The sequence below is a fragment of the Olea europaea genome, chromosome 1, assembly GCF_002742605.1.
Source record: "Olea europaea var. sylvestris chromosome 1, O_europaea_v1, whole genome shotgun sequence".
NCBI classification, from domain to species: Eukaryota; Viridiplantae; Streptophyta; class Magnoliopsida; order Lamiales; family Oleaceae; genus Olea; species Olea europaea.
The window spans coordinates 10,023,539-10,036,269 of NC_036237.1; the positions used below are offsets into that span (position 1 = coordinate 10,023,539).

General features: G+C 30.9%; 1 protein-coding gene across 1 annotated transcript; it reads left to right on the forward strand.

Annotated features, from left to right (window-relative positions):
- Positions 1–6,000: 6,000 nt before the first annotated feature.
- LOC111393476 (flavonoid 3',5'-methyltransferase-like) lies at positions 6,001–7,782 on the forward strand. Its single transcript, XM_023019023.1, has 5 exons — positions 6,001–6,133; positions 6,236–6,321; positions 6,569–6,713; positions 6,789–6,920; positions 7,244–7,782. Exons 1-5 carry the CDS (start codon positions 6,083–6,085, stop codon positions 7,532–7,534), a joined length of 705 nt encoding a protein of 234 aa, XP_022874791.1. The 5' UTR covers positions 6,001–6,082; the 3' UTR covers positions 7,535–7,782.
- The last annotated feature ends 4,949 nt before the right edge of the window (positions 7,783–12,731 follow it).

The window sequence follows — 12,731 nt, forward strand, 5'->3', positions numbered from 1 at the left end:
TGCTATCATTGAGAAATTCTCATCTTTATGGAGAGATTTCAAAAATTATCTCAAGCATAAAAGCAAAGAAATGAACTCAGAGGAATTGATAGTTCGATTAAGGATTGAAAAAGACAATAGAAAGATTGAAAGGAAGTCTATTGTTCAACATGTAGAGCAAACTTTGTGAAATTCAATTCGAGGGTCAACGAAAAGCGTAAAGTCTCTAGTGATGCACCAAAAAGAGACAAGTCTAAGAATGTCAAGAACTTCAAAGGCAAGTACTACAATTTTGGAAAAAAGGGACATCATTCTAGTGAAAGTCAAAAGCTTAAGAAGAATGCACAAGCAAGAGTCAAATCGTCCTACAACCGTTTCTGAATGTAACAATGTTGAAAATTCAAGGAAATAGTGGGTCTGACGTTTGTGCAGACAAGACCATGTTCTCAAACTACAAAGAATTAAATGGAGAACAACTCTTCATGAAAAATTCTGCAAATTCAAAGGTTGAATGATAAGGGAAAGTTGCTTTGAAGATGACATCTGGTAAAGATCACGTCCTCAACATTCTCAAGAATATTGTATCCGGGTCGCTGCTTTACAAAAATGACTTTAAACTTATATTTGTATTCGATAAATTTGTACTCACTAAAAATGAGATGCATGTTGGTAAATGATACCTATGGGATGGAATGCTCAAAATGAACGTTCTTACAATTATATTGAAACAAAGCATTATGAATAAAACCTTGAATTCTACTTATATACTTGAATTGTCTTGTTTATGACATAATCAATTAAGACATATAAGTTACAAATCTGTCCCTAAACTTATGAATCAAAGTTTAATTCCAATAATGAAATTTGATCCTAATTATAAATGTGAAATTTTTGTCGAGACAAAATTGGCCAAAACACCTGTTTTCATTTGGTTCAAAGGAAAACAACACTTTTAATTCTAATTCATAGCGATATTTGTAACTTAAAATTTGGTCACTCTAAAGGTGGAAAGGGATACTTTATTACTTTTATTGATAATTGTACAAAGTATTGTTATGTATATCTGCTACAAAGTATTGCTATGTATATCTGCTAAGAAGTAAAAATGAAGCTTTATAAGACGAAAGTTGAGAATCGACTCGGTAAACGAATATAGAATATTCATAGTGATAGAGGTGGTAAATACGATGCACCGTTTAAAGAATATTGTTTCGAGAATGGAATTATTTATCAAGCAACGGCACCTCACTACCTCAATTGAATGGTGTTGCTAAACGCAAATACTGAACTATTAAAAAGATGCTGAATTCAATGTTGATGAGTTTGGGTCTACCCTAAAACTTGTGAGGGAATGTTATTCTATCAGCAAATAGCATTCTTAACAAGTTGAAGAAAATGGAAGAAACTCCATATGAATTGTGAAAATATCATCTTCCTTCCTACCAACACTTGAAAGTGTGTGGGTGTTGGCTAAGGTTGAAATACCAAAGCCTAAACAAGTGAAAATCAGTCCCTTGAAGATTGATTGCATATTTATTGAATACGCCAATAATAATAGTTTTTCAAACTATGGCTTGAAAATGGAACCATAGTTGGATGCGCCATATTTATTAGATACATCCCCAAGACGTTTCCTTGTACTTAAATCTGAAATTCAAGATTACATGAATCAACCATAGTTGAATCAAGAAATGTATCATTCTTCAAGAATGTTTTTCCATATAAAGACAAGGAAAAGGAAAGTTCAATAAAAAAATATATGAAACTACAAGTGGTACTTCAAATAAAAAAGAACCAAGGCATAGTAAAATTACTAGAATATCTACTTCGTTTGGCCCAATTTTTCTAACCTATATGATAGAAAACGACCCAAAGACTTTTGATGAAACAATTTCTACACCGAAAATATCGCATTGGAAAGAAGCTATCAATAGTGAGATAGATTCTATAATGCAAAACTATACTTGGGAGTTAGTTGATTTACCTCCTAGAAACAAATCTTTAAGATGTAAATGGATTTTCAAAAAGAAACCAAAATCGGATGGTTCCATTAACAAATAAAAGGCTAGATTAGTTGCCAAAAGATTAGATAAAAGGAAAAAATTGACTTCTTTGATATCTATTTACCTGTAAGTAGACTCACTTCGACAATATTGTTAATCGCTATTGCCACATTACATAACATTGAGATTCATCAAATAGATGTAATGACGGCATTCCTAATTGGTGCGTTAGAAGAGGAGATATATAAGAACAACTCGAATGATTTGTCTCTCCTAATCACAAGCGAAAGGTTTGTAAATTAGTTAAGTCTTTGTATGGATTAAAATAAGCTCCTAAATAATGATACCAAAAGTTTGATAAAACGATGTTGTATAATAGATTTAAGATAAATGAGTGTGACAAATGTATATACATAAAGTATACATCGAAAGTCTATGTGATTATATGCCAATATGTAGACGACATTTTGATAATTGTCAATAGCCACGAAATAATGCTATACACTAAGAGTATGTTAACGAAGCATTTGATATGAAAGACTTGGGTATGACTGATGTGAGATTAGGGATTTAGATCTCTAGAACATCGAAAGAAACTATACTTTCTTAATCTCACTACATTGAAAGTATTCTTAAAATGTAAAATGCACTTGAAGAAAGTCCTGCAAAAATTCATATTAACACGAGTTTACACTTAGTCAAAAATATGGGTAAATGTGTATCACAAATAAAGTATTCACAAGTTATTGGCAGTCTAATGTGTATTACAAACTGTACTCGGCCGGACATAGTATTTGTTGTGAATAAACTTAATAGATTCACAAGTAATCCAGGTCATTATCATTGGAAGGCTTTAAGGGTTCTTAGGTACTTGAAATATACTTTAACCTATAGATTATACTTCAAAAAATATCTTGCAATATTAGAAGGATATTGTGAAATGATTAAGATATCTGACATGAAAGATTCTAAGTCTACTAGTGGTTATGTATTTACCATTGGTGGAGCTGCTGTATCATGAAATTCTACAAAGCAAACGTGTATAACTCAATCAATGATGGAATCAGAGTTTATTGATTTAGACAAAGTTGGAGATGAAGTGGAATGGCTTTGTGACTTCTTAGAAATATTTCGTGTTGGCCTAAGCCGATACCTACACTAAGTATACATTGTGATAATTAATCTGCTATTGGAAGGGAGTAGAGATAATGGTAAGTGTAGACATATACGTCGTAGACACAATATTGTTAACCAACTGATCTCAAATGATATCATCTCCATATATTATGTGAAATTAAAATAGAACATATTAGATCCACTTACGAAAGGTCCATCAGGAGATCAAGTACGTTGCACATCGAAAGGAATGTGATTAAAGTATACTATATAAGAATCTTTGTAATGATAACTCTACCTTGTAGATTGGAGATTCCAAGATTTTGGTTCAAAAGGACAATTAAGTTATAAAGATTCAATGAAGCACTTAAGGAAATACTTGGCAACTCATTCCTGTGATAATTAAAGTGCTTTTTATCGAATTTTAAAGGATAAAATATGTAGCGTCATTGATGCATAAATAAAGATACCAATTAGCAGTGATTGAATTCCTTCTATGGTTCCACAGATCGAACCCGGCCAGAATTGTTTCATCGCCAGAAATTGTGGTCTTTCTCTCTCTCTCTCTCTCTCTCTCTCTCGTTTAATGATTCCTATGCCTTGACTAAGTCAAGTGGAGTGGGCATAATATTCTTAATAGGAGGTCACCTATATGAATGTAAAGTAAGATCCCTTAAATGAAAATTTTAGAGGCTGAAATTTTTAAAACACTTATGAAACCCACGAGCTGTTCAGAGCCAAAATGGACAAAGTCATGAGAATCATGAATGATTTAGGAAAGACATCTATGTGAGTATTATTTTCTTGATTTACACCAGTAGATGAAATCATGTTCACTAATTAACCAAGAAAATTCAATAGTATTTCACTAATGAATATTCAAGGCCGGAAGCTACCTTACATAATGCAGTGTTTTTATGCTCTTTCTCTCTATACTATATCATACTTTTGCATAGCATGAACATATTTGAATTTCCATTCATGTGGGGGACTGTTGGAATTTGGTTTAAAGGTCAAAAAAATTGGTTTAAGTATAAAACATGAAAAGTGACTTTGTGTCAATTTTGGTCAAATATTCGGACTTGATTCGATAATCAAATTATAAATATAAATCGATTAACTTGTTCTACTCGTTAAGTAGATCAGCATGGTATATTTGAATCTCAAAACCAATTCTGGATAAATGAAAATTTGATGTCAAAATTTGGAAAGAAAAGAGGAAAAAATTGGCCGAAAAATTTACCTAACTCCATCATCCGCCTAGAGTTCAAGAGATTAGACTATTGATTGTGCTATAGGCAAGCGATTGGTGGACAAAAAGTTTCTATAAAAATATGTCATTGGCGCTCGAGCAAGAGGATAGCGACAGCAATGGATACTTCCCTTCATGAAGATTGCTGAATTTGAGGCGAGTCACTTTATTCACAATCTCTCATCTTTTATAAATAAAATCCTTTGAACGTTCATTATACATCCAATTCATATTCTTAAGTTTTGCATTAAAAATTCTTGCCAAAAACTTTCCCAAACTTTGCATTCAAAATCTCCTATTCTAGAAAGAATAATCCGTTCAAGTTCGTTGTTGCCTTATAGTTTGAAGTGCTTCTACTGTAAGGAAGTAATTCGTTATATCTTGGAAAACAATTGCCGTTACTCTATTAACACCGTTACAAGGCAAATTTGTCTTGAGAAAAGAGTGTTTTCACTTGCCTCGGGTCATTTCATCCAACTTCTTCACACACACGCACACACACACACACACACACACACACACATATATATATGTGCTACACATTTAAGGTGAAAAATAGGTTTAAAAACAGAGGCGACATATATCGCCCCTGCGATTGGATAGATTGAAAATTAAAACAAAAAACATCCAACCATTTTTCACCATCTCAATATGTCTCCTCCTTCCCTATTTTTAACTTTGGTTAAGTGGCTTTATTCATTAATGTTGGGTTGCGGGTGTTAGGAGTTGATGAGTTGGATTTATAAAAAATTACTATAATGAAGAGAGAAAAATGGTCCACGATGGAAACTCGTTGTCTTTGGGAACTAAAAAATTTCTAAAACATTATGTGCAAGCAACTAAAAACATATTAATTAATGCATAATTTAGGTAGCAATTGTATTTTGACTAATTTAAAAGAAGAAAATATGAAAAGAACTTGAAAAATAAATAAAATATTTGATTATGATATTATTGATTGATGACTATAAACCATGAGCACCTATCACACATTTATTAACTATTTATAATAAAATAAGTTCAACAACTTTCCATTATTATTATAGTTAGTGTTTAACCAAAAAATAAATAACAACTATTAAATAACAAATAAACAACTTCGCATTTATTTTTCGGTTTGAATTTGACAATCCTTATCACTCATTTGATCCTCATCATTTCTGTTACCACGCTAATTGACATTTCTAACACGAACCACAATTTTCAAAAATAAAGTAAATCTTAAACTATTTTTAAGCATATCTAAAAATGTTTTAACTTTCATTCGATATACTTCAAATGATTTAAAATCATCGACAATAGATCGACCTTATTTCATCCCTGCAAACATTTATAAACTAAAACTTGTACTAAATTACTAGTAAGGGGCGTTGGGCTGTCATGTTTATACATTAAGCTCAATCATTCAATTAAGTTTTCCTTATTAAAATAATCTTCTGGAAAAAAAATATAAAAAAATAAATAAAAAGAAATTAAAGTACGTGGTGGGAGAAATTGAAGACAACAACTATTGATTCTTTGGATGCAAATTTCGTGGAAGAGTCGTCGGACAACTAACGAACACTTTTATTTACGTTAATTGGTGATGACGTGGCATTTTAAATTGAATTTCCTTTCAAGATTTCCTATATAAATTCCTCTTACGCTGAGCTTTGTTCATCAAACAAAGAAATAACAAACACTTTCATCTTCTTCTTTCTTGTTTGTACTCTAATTCTTGCAATCTTCGACAATGAAGGACAAGTTTTCGACCACTATTCTGCAAAGCGAACAACTCTCTAAGGTTCGTTTTAATTTCCTGCACAATTCTCTCTGACGACGACAAGTATTAGAATTTATGTTTGTGTTTTTTGATAATTATTTTTGTACATACATTTTCTTGCAGTATCTCCTAGAAACAAGCGCGTATCCCAGAGAGAACGAACAACTCAAAGAACTCAGGAAAGCAACTGTGGACAAGTATCAGTATTGGTACGTTATAGAAATATTTAAACAACAAAATATCATAATGAATATTATTTTGCAAAAAATAAAAATAAAAATTAAGCCGCTAAGAGCTAGTTTGATGTAGATTTTCTTAATAGACTTTGCGAAAAATGATTATCTATGTGTAGAATTATTTTGTTAGAAGAATAAGTTGAAAATGAATTTGAGAAAAAATGAGTTTTAAATATGTTTTAAGGGCTAACTCGCAGATTTATTTTACTAATAATTTCAGGAGCCTGATGAATGTGCCTGCAGATGAAGGCCAATTACTATCAATGCTATTGAAACTGATGAATGCAAAGAAAACAATTGAAGTTGGAGTGTTTACTGGTTACTCACTTCTTTCAACTGCTCTTGCTCTTCCAGATGATGGCAAAGTAATCAAATTTTAGATTATAAGCTTGAATAACAAGTAATAATTAAACATTAACTATCAATATTTTCTTTTTTAGATTATTGCCATTGATCCAGATAGAGAAGCATTTGAGACTGGGTTGCCATTTATTCAGAAGGCAAACATGACCCATAAAATCCAATATATTCAGTCTGATGCCACCACAGTTATGAACAAGTTCTTGGCTAATGTACTCTCTCTCTCTCATCAACTCATTTACAACAACTAGACAACAGCACAATTTCTAAACTATGAGAGATGCTACTTGTGCAGTTTTGTTTACAGATTGTTTGACAGATGATGAGGTAACATGTATTTATCCAAATTAGGGCCTAAAATGTATGCCACCTCAGCTTCTGTCAACTTTCTATACAAGTAGCTTAATTCCTAAATTATTACCCTTTATAAGGTTGACTCGAACTCCAAGAAATAATTACAGATTAATTAGGTTTCTTTTACTTGGACCGATCAATGGGTTCTTCATGCTTATTGAGGAAGTCTTTTTATATACAGGGAGAAGAAGGGACGTTCGATTTTGCATTTGTGGACGCGGATAAGGAAAACTACGTAAACTACCACGAGCAGCTGTTAAAGCTAGTAAAAGTTGGAGGGATTATAGCTTATGATAACACACTATGGGCTGGTACAGTAGCATTATCTGAGGATGAAGAAATGCTTGAATACTTAAAGGGATGCAGAGGCGATATAATGAAACTCAATACTTTTTTAGCAGCTGATTCTCGTATTGAATTGGCTCAACTTTCTATTGGAGATGGCCTCACTCTCTGCAAGAGGCTGGCTTAAATAAATAGCTCCAATAAAAATAATTATTAATTATTGGAGTGTTATTGTTATATTTTATGTGTGTGTTTATGTGTATGTATACATTCATGTTGCAATTTAAAGTTTATGTTGTGTGTGCTAATGCCTGAAGTTGTTGGTCATTTTCTTGGATTAAGGATTGCCACTGTTTCTCACGTTGTTGTTTGATGATGCAAATGTATATAGAAAGAAGGGACAAGTTGTTGTTTATTGAAAATTTTAATTGTTAATTCTGTTTTTTTTACTTTACATGTCATTATAGTTCGCATATTGTTGAATTATCGGTAGTTTCGGTCAAGGTACTTCTGATAATGTACTAATCACTTGATTTGTTTGAATGTGACGCTCTACTTGGTAAAGATTTTTTGATAATAGATTTCTGAAAATGAAATTATTATTATTATTATTATTATTATTATTATTATTATTATTATTATTATTATTATTTTAAGAATATGTGATAAAACAAAAATGAGGAAAATTATACATCTAAGTATAAAATTATTTTATTGAGAGAACGCGTAATTGACAATGAATTTATGGAAAAAATAAATTTTAAAAATTGATAGCCAAACAGGGATTAACTTTGATTGACTGTCCTTTTCATATATTTAAATCAAATTTATAGATGAAATTATTTTGATATCCAACTTTGGCTTAATCCAATCAATAACAAAACTCCACATTAATCATTTATGCTATTTGCTACACGAGATGGATATCATTTTCATAGAATGTGATTTCAGATCTATAGATTAAATACAGTTAGCTGTTAACATTTCCAAATATTAATGGAAAAAGTCCTAAAGTAATTAGTCACGTCACGAGCATTTCTGTTGCTCGTTCTCGTGTTCATCTTGAAGTATTTTTACATAGGGCTTGTTTGAGCCACATTATTTTCAAAAAAAAAAAAAAAATTTCTTTAACAGTGATTTGACATCATTTTAACCACACATTCTTTTATAAAATAATATTACACGTAAATCTAAAATTTTTCCTTATTTTTTAACCACACATTTTCTATTGATTTGATATGAATAATACATTTTTTTTTCCCTATAATGTGGCTCAATCATGGGCATATATTTCTTTATTTCTTATATCATACTTCATAATTCTAAACTGAAAATGATTGTTTTGCACCTTTAGCTATTGGTCAAGTTGAGCCCCTCCTAAGTTCGAACTATTTTATCTTCTTTATTAACAAAATATGCCACCAGCCACATAGAGTGGTTAAAAATAAAATAAAATAAAGGAAATTTAAAGAATTCTTCGTGTTGATGCCTCTACTTTCCCTTTGACCTTTTTCTGTGTAAATGGGGTTGAACTAAATCATAAGGTACTAAACGGGGTTGAACTAAATCATAAGGTACAAAGCTTCCTTGTGTGTTGGAGATATAAAGCATATGCACTGAAAAAGAATGTGAATTGATTGAGTCTATTCTATAGCGAAACATAACTGCACACTCAAAACAAATTTTGCCAAGAGATTGGAGCATTCAAAAGAACCGAAAAACTACTCTTGCTATTGTATATGTAACACCTCAAATTTTTTCTTACTATTTTATATATGGACCTAAACTTAATAATGATCATTTAACAAATGACTAGTCTATGTCACGTGCGATGCACGAGCTGTGCATAAATTATGGTTTGATTAGTGTATGTATTGAATATGTTTGAAAATATATGGGAAGATGGAATTATTAGCAAGGAACTGACCAGTTATATGAGTCGATCACTCATCTTTCTTCCACAAAATGTCATTTTTCTACCAAAAGTTGAAGAATCAATAAAATCCATTAATAATGAGAATTTAAGTCATAGTTAGTCAAAGAAATACCCCACTGAACAGTAAAAGCATTCCAAGCACAAAAAGCTAGCACCATAGTAGTATATCCTTCAACAAATTATAGTAGATATAAGTGTATTATTGTACATAAAAGTCTAAAATAGTAGGCATCCCAAGATCCCGTGGCCTAGGGATGAGTTCCTCTCTCTTTCTTTCTTTGAACCTCCGTAATTACGGAAGCTCGTGCTTGAGCCTCCATAATTATTATGGAGGCCATTATGGAGGCTCAAACATGAGCCTCCGTTATTATGGAGGCCTCCATAATAATGGAGGTCATTAGGGAGGCCTCCATAATAACGGAGGCTATTATGGAGGACTCCATAATTATTATGGAGGCTCAACATTTTTGAGTTAAATGCCTCCGTAATTACAGAGACTCAACATTTTTGAACCAAATGCTTTCGTTATTATGGAGGCACAAGTTTCATTCTTTTTCTTTCTTTTTTTTTTTCACTGGCTCTCAATACAATAATTTCATTTCATTTAATCAACTTAATTTTTTTAATAGACGTGATTCCTAAAATAAATACATAAAATATAAATCAAATTTTTTTTATATATATACAGAGATTATATAAATCCTTCAAATGAGCAGAAATGTAAATAAATGATAGACATATTAATCACATTTTCAATCGTAACCTTTTGAGTGCAATCAAATAATGTGTGAAACGTGTTAGATCAAATAGTCGCTCACGTCGATAGTTCAATAATTTTTTTCTCCTCACTTTTATTTTTGGGAAGAGTAAGATTAGGCTTTTTCGGTAACATATTGTCCATTTCTACAACTCGTGTTAATCTATTCTACTATTTCTACACTCAGTTCTATTTACTCTCTTATTTACCAACTTATTCCATCCACGTTTCAATGATTCCCAAATATTTAAAATTAAACAATACAATATCATTCCTTCATTGGAACTCTTTAATTGAAATATAATGTTCATAAGAAATTTGCACACATATTATGCAAATAGATACATTGTTTCATCAAAATATTTGTTTTATATTCACTTATATAGAAACTACATATGCGTATATTTCATTTTATTTTTTTATATTTTGATACGGATCCATTGCATATCCCAAAGAAAAAAAGAAGAAGAAGAAGAAAACATTAACAGCAAAAATTCGAAATGAAACCAATTCACACAAAACGCAAGAAAAAAATCAATCAAGCTCCTTTAAATGAAATTGAGCTGCAGAACGTCCACAAATTTCAATAAAAACAAGAATAAGAACTAAAATTCAGAACAACCAGACCTCAATCAATCTATACAAAATATATAACAAACAATCCTATTTCACTCAAGAGTAAAACTCAGAGAGAAAAAGGAGTTAAGGCTAATTTACGTGGTAAAATGGAGAGAATGGGCAGTAGCGTGTGAAAATGGAGAAGAAGAAAGAAAGATCTACCTAAATTGAGGACAAGTTGGTGCATCACTGTAGCCTGCACGGTTTTTTTTTTTTTTGTTTGTAGACGGCGTCGTTTTCGCTCGAGAGATGAAAAAAAATTGCTACAGTGTGAAAATGGAAGAATCTACTGTTCTTTCTACAGTAGTGATAACATTGCCCTTTTTATATAGTAGTGAAATAGTCCATGTCTAGATTTCTCGTCACACTAAAAATTCGAAGGTTGAAGTGGTAAATTCAACCTGCTTATTTGCATAAATAATTTATTTCCTTACGTGCACTTTTAAAATTTATCGAAAGTTAGTTAGGTCGAATATTTAAGTATTTACAAGTTAATAAAAAAAACATATCGATATTATACTCATTTTGTAGCTCGTGTTGAATAACACAAATTGGCTCAAGAAGAAATATTTTTACGCTAGTTATACCCAAATTATGTTGATACAAAGAAAGTATTCTAGATTTTATATTTTATTAATAAATAAAATGTAAATAATAATAAAATAATAGAATGAAACAGATTTTAGTACGGTTACTTGGATTTGGAAAGGATATTATAACTTAAACATAATTAAGTCCCTTAATTTTGGTATTAATTGATATAATTAACCCATAAACTCTTAAACAAACACGTTTGGAATTAAATGGTGAATCTTAGAAGTCATTTGATTATCAAAAAAGAAGAAGAAGAAAGAAACTGAAAGTAGTTATTGTAGTCACGTTTTTGTGAATTATATATACGTATATAGAAGTTAGAATTTTCTTTTAGAACATAAACCTCATTTTCTAAGTTGATATATATATACTACTATTCTACAAACATATTTTCAAATTTATTTTGTATCAAATCGAGGTAAGAATATATCGTGCAAAGTGGTGAATTCTTATTTCTTGATGTTTATATAAATTTTGTCATGAAATACTCTAAGACCTTTGGGTCGACTGCTATATTAAATCCTACCGGATGGACTGTTTGGTCGAAGAAGTTAAATCCTACAAGGATGGACCGTTTGCTCAAAGATATTAAATCCCAAACAATGGACAGTTTGGTCAAATATGTTAGATCCTACGGGATATGGGAATTCTTAAGAAATTTCTTTAACTCTAAATCTAAAAAATGTTGGTATGTTGTGTCAGTTTTATATTTATGTCATGTGAATAAGAATGTGCACGTATTTTTATTGAGTGTTTTCAAAATACTTACTCTTACAATACTTTTTAGATGAGAACGGGTCGTTTGGGCGCGTGAAAGATTGACCGAGTGATGTTTATGGGGCCGCCAAGTAAATTTTCTAGAAAAGATAATTGTCAAACTTTTATTTGAAGAACTTCTTCTTATTGAATTTTGTGCACATTGTTTAATAGTTATTTTCATGCATTTTCAACACTTAATGAAAGTGATATTTTCGTTTAAATTTTTTATTTTAATAATAATAATAATGAAAAAGAGCTCAGGGCGTTACAGTATAGATGTGGCAGACAGATCTCCAAACCTTCCTCGTCTACTTTGAGAACCTTGTGAATGGAGATTGGGCTGAAGAGTTGAAAGTCCTCGTGGAAAATCTTACACTTGAGCAATATCGAAAACTAGGGAACGGGTTGAGAATTAAATCAAAAGGTATATAAACATGACCACTTCTTGAGGGTTGACTTTTATTAAATCCTCATTTTCTCTAAGAGTGTATTTGATTGGAGGTGAAATTTCATGAAAAATGGAATTGGAATTCCACCTTCCAATTTAACCTTGTTTGATACCCTTTTTTTCCCTAGAAATAAAATTACATCTTTGGTGCCACATAAGCCAATTTCCATGAATTCAAGGAATTGCAATTCTCACCTAACATTTATTTATTATTATTATTTTTTTTTTTTTTTTTTTTTTAAATGGAAAAAAATTTTAAAAATTTTTTAAAA